Genomic DNA, 5,045 nt, shown 5'->3' on the forward strand with positions numbered 1-5,045 from the left:
AAATACAGACTGATTTTATCTGCATATTGTTTATTCAGTACAGTAATCAACGTGTGTGACGCGTAGTCCACGACGAAAATCGTAGTTAGAAAAATTAGAGTGCGAGCAAGTGACAAAATTTGTATTTGAAATACAACCACAAAGTATTCATGAAATGTATCAGCAACCCTTTAATATTATGGTTATTATTTATTTTTAGTGCTTCAATCTGGCATTCGGACTACTGTAAAACGTAGTATTAATTAGTTGCACACAATGTAAGCGTAAAGTTCCAGAAAGGGGAAAGTGACATAAAAACTACTGTATTTCAGTTTTTGACTGGACTGACCGTAATTTCTTGCAATAATACGCAACAGCAAATATGCTGAAGTCATCACATTGAAACGAGCAACTTCGGGCTGTTGTATTTTTCTCACATTATTTGCTTATTTGTTGCACTTTGCCGATGATTTGATCTTCAGGGAAGATGTTCAAATCAGAACGTCGTTTCTACTTCTTTAGTTGTCCGAGCGAACGGGAGAATGTATTGGCAAGTCGGTTTCCTTGACCTACATCTCAAAAAACTTCGCAGTTGTGCGGATAGATGGCGCAGCAGACACGTTCTTCAAGTCTTGTCGGAATGTTCCTGCCCCACCAGATGATTCAGAACTTGCGGTCTACGTCACAATTGACGTCACCGTGACGTTGAGTGTACGTGAGGAGACGGAAATTTCAATCCTTTCATTCTCTCTACAATAAAGTAATTTCTATAAATTATAATTAACTACACAAGCTTTGGCGATCTTTATTATGTGCCAGAAATCATTGATCGTAGAATACGCAACATATACAGTGTGGAATGTTTCCATTTGTTTATTTCATATACGTGCGCTGCGCACTCGTGCTAGCCTCGGTTCCCCCACCACCGCGGGCCCTCCAGTCGCCTCCTGACTGGCGAGGCTACTGCGCAGGCGCCGCAAGCCAGCGGTTTTTCCTAGTTGTAACTTGCATCAGCTCCGCACTCGGCGAAGTGATCTCGAGCGGAGAGGACGTGTTCGCGAAAGCTCCGCCGTCTCGTCGGCGGCAGTTCTCGAGGAAGTAAAAGTGTGTGTTTGAGTTCTCAGTTTCACAAGTGGGCGTAACTTCACTCGTGCACTAGACCTCGTTGCCGTCGGTAGGACTGTCGTCACCTGAACAGTGAACAACACGGCAGCAATTTGTGATTTGTCGGAGGAGGACCTGTGTAGTGTTATCAGTGATCGAAGTGTGAATTTTGAAGACAGCTGGAACCAAGCATGGTATGTTGGCTGCGGTACAATGGATTCGCCGCAAATGTATGACAACGCTCATCCTTCAGTAACGTCAGTGGACATTGCGGCTAAAAAAGTGCTAGTGAACGGTCAGAATAGCAGCCCCATCTCGTCGATCAACAACACAGGCAAGGCTACAGGTGCGATTCTTCTGAAGCATCAACAGTACCACCTGCAAGAGCACCAGGGAGATCTGGCAGACCTGAATACCCCGGAGATATCGTTAGATCTGCAGAATCTAATAGAGGACAGTCAGTTTAACGAAGGACTTTTTACGGAAATTTTGAACGGGCAGCCGCACGGTGTAGTGAAGAACGCGCACCACAGCCACCACCACCATCACAGCCACCACCCGCACGCCGGACACCACCCTCACCCCGCGGCGCAGCATCTGCCTTCGCACCACCCTTCCGCGCGCTCGGCCAACACGGCTTCGCTGCTCGGCTCCGCGTACCCCCGCACTACTTTGGCGTATATGCCCCAGCCCGTCCACTCGGGCGCGACTTACAACTCTGCGGCGGCGGTCACCGCCGCGAACGGCGCCAACTCGAACGGCAGCACCGTCTCCGAGAACAGCTCGTCGGCGTCGACGGGCTCCGTGCCGAGCATCAAAGAGGAACCACTGGATCCTGCGGATTTCCGCGGCGCCGCATGCCAGCAGCAGGGAGGCGGCAGCGGCGGCGCCAATGCAGCCGTGCCCGTGCCGTACTCCGGCGCGGCCTACTCGCCCCCGTCCGGTAACTTCGTCAGCAACGGGGGCGGCTCGACGTTCACGACGCTGGTGACGCCCGGCGCCGCGGCGGCGGCGGCCGCTGCGGCGGCGGCGGCCGTGCACGGCCACCACCCGCACCACCACCCCCATCAGCTGCTGGCCGCGGCGACTCTGGGCGCCGCCAAGGCCGGGGGTGCGCCCGCGCCGCCTCCGTCCGCCCCCAAGCCGCCGCAGATGCACCACCACGGCTCGGCGGGCGGCGGCGGCCGCAAGAGCTCGAAGGCGATCGACAAGGCCAGCGACGAGTACCGCCGGAGGCGAGAGCGCAACAACATTGCGGTGCGCAAGTCGCGCGAGAAGGCGAAGATTCGGTCGCGGGAGACGGAGGAGAAGGTAAAGCTGCTCGTCAAGGAGAACGAACGCCTGCAGAAGCGCATCGAGCTGCTGACGGAAGAGCTGAACGTGCTGCGGTCGCTGTTTGCCAACGTGGGCGTCGTCCCGGAGCAGCTGCACCGCGAGATCAACAAGCACCTGGATGCCTTCCAGCAGCAGCACCAGGGCCTGTGATGGGGGCGTTCGGGCCCGGACTCCGGCCCGACTCGACACCACCAGCACGCCGTACCTGTACCTGAGGGCGCGCCAGGTAGTATTAGCTCTGCTGACGGACCTACTAAATTTGTTTCGCCGCAATTCTTGCTCGAACAGTCGAGTGTGCAGTGTATGTACAGATAAGACGTTCATCGTGCGCGAGTGTCACGACCTGCACAGGCAGAGTTTCGGCTTGGCTCCCTGATGTCAGTCGAGGGCGAATGCGAATGTCGCCGCTCCTCTTCAGTAAAAAATATTCTCAGAGAAATAGTTAAAAGACGGTCTGGCGTAGGACCTGTAGATCTCCTGTGCTTTATTTGCAGAACGTTTCCATTCCTTTTACTTCTCGCACTAAAATTGCCTTTTCATGTCATCTGTCACATTTCATTAGTACCCTATATATATAAACTGAAATGATTGCTCTTTGGCCTGGAGCAGGTGTGCACGTCAAAGATTGCGCCAAATTACCTGTTACATCGAGCCCCTTCGATGCAATAAAAAATCTCATTTCACGAGTTAAAAAAAAACTCTTATAAATTATCATCAGTGTCCCAACGTTGGTCTAATCTGTTTTGTGTATTTTTGATACCCTTCATCTACTGTCGAATTCCGTTTAGTGCCTTGCAAAGTGTTGTACTGTAGCCTACGATGTAAATACGAGTAAATGAATGGTTCCTAATTTGGTGTAGTGCGAAATTTTTGTACAGTCGTCAGAATTTCTATTCTTGGATGCAGTACTCTGCGCATACTGTAGAACTTCTACAGTGGAAGTATACTGGTGCTTTCAATTGCAGTTGTGTAACAATTTAGTCTTTTTATTCGTATAATTTATACGAGAACATATATGTTCGTATCTTTTAACAAAAATTAGACTAATGAAATATATCAATAATTTTCTATGATTTTTATTGAGATAACGATTCTATATTTCTGGACTATATTCTCATAATGAGTGACATTTTCTATACTAACTGTTCCGTTCCAAGAGTTGTGACAGATGTATATTTCTAATGAACATGTACAATAAATGCATGTAATTACTATATGTAAAGACAATCTGCAAATTGTGTGTTTCCAGCTGCAATAACAATGATGCACATGTATATGAAGTGTAATTTACTATGTACATGAGGAAGACAAGACTTCAATCATTGTGTTGGTCTCTAAATTGTGATCGCCTCAACTGTGTAGAAAAGAATTAAATCTCATAGTATTTAAATTTTAGTGCAACATTTGTTTTTGTTGAATGTAAATTTTAATAATAAATACGTTGAATTATGAAATAAAATATATAATTGAAAGTTACTTGTTGAGCAGTTTTATTAGATTTTATTTAAGTTGTGTGATAGATAAAGTTAAGAAATTGCAGGATATTTTCATGGTATCTGAATTAGATACTGATTGTTTTTAATTTTATAAAGAAGCTTCTAGAGAATTGGAAACCTACAATATGTGGCAAGCATGACTTGTGCTGTTTTGTTTATTAAATATTGTTCTGTCATTGCATTAGACAACTGAAGCACGCATGCAAAAATTATGCAATCTCATCTGAATTTGATCTAGATAAAAAAATTGAAAAAGAGACGTCATAACTGCAGGCTGTTAGGTTCAGTAGGCTTCATCACACCAAAGACTGCACTGTCATTCGAAGTTCTGATAACGGCAGCAATATAGACAATTATAGCTGGTATAATCAAAAGAAACGAAGGTCATGTGTGTTTGTGTGAAACTGGTATGAACACATATTTATACGTTAAAACTAGTATTTATTTTTGTTTCCATAAATGTGGTGAATGTTAACCAGCAGTGAATGTATAGTGTATGACAGTGTGAAAACTTCTTGTCATGTGCACAAAAGTATATTTTGATAAAAAATATATGAGAAATAGAAGAAACAATGCATTCTTTTTTTTCATGTGACCTTTTCTAGCCTAGACTCTGTCCTCACCTGTCGAAACTGAAGAGATGTTCTGTTGTCAGAATGTGCTAACACAATAAGTGAAAGAGCTGTAAATTTATCACGAGAAAAATAAGTAGCGTAAAAAATGTGAGAGGAACGTAAATATTATAAATCCATGTTTGTGAATATGTGATGCAGAACTGTACACAAGGAATGTGCCAGTAGAAAACTTAAATTTCTTTTTGAAGTGCTATAGTAATATTCTCTCTTGAACTGAGAGTGGGTTGAAGGATGTTTAACAATAATGAATTATATCTTTTATGCCTTTACGTTTATCGATAGAACAATTTGCTTTCAGCTATGACACAATTTTCTATTTTTATTGGAGATATCAAAGTAGGCGGCACAATTTTCAACACAACATATTCTTGACTGGTAGACGATAAACAGTAGTGAGTGATGTTCCCAGACTTGCATAACCGACATTTGGTAACGCAGTTTGATACTTATTTCAATTTGTCGTACTACGTATTCATACATAAAGCAGACTGCAGAA

The 5,045-nt window shown here is 45.0% G+C and overlaps 1 protein-coding gene across 1 annotated transcript; it reads left to right on the top strand.

The window, feature by feature from the left end:
* The first annotated feature begins 982 nt into the window (after positions 1-982).
* On the top strand, positions 983-4,484 carry LOC124802524 (CCAAT/enhancer-binding protein-like). The gene has a single exon (XM_047263369.1). The coding sequence runs from the start codon at positions 1,297-1,299 to the stop codon at positions 2,566-2,568; it is 1,272 nt and encodes a 423-aa protein (XP_047119325.1). The 5' UTR covers positions 983-1,296; the 3' UTR covers positions 2,569-4,484.
* Positions 4,485-5,045: the final 561 nt, after the last annotated feature.

The sequence above is a fragment of the Schistocerca piceifrons genome, chromosome 6, assembly GCF_021461385.2.
Source record: "Schistocerca piceifrons isolate TAMUIC-IGC-003096 chromosome 6, iqSchPice1.1, whole genome shotgun sequence".
Classification (NCBI taxonomy): Eukaryota; Metazoa; Arthropoda; class Insecta; order Orthoptera; family Acrididae; genus Schistocerca; species Schistocerca piceifrons.

Excerpts from the sequence above, each read along its gene's own strand:
- LOC124802524 (XM_047263369.1), top strand. The coding sequence starts at position 1,297 with ATGGATTCGCCGCAAATGTATGACAACGCTCATCCTTCAGTAACGTCA.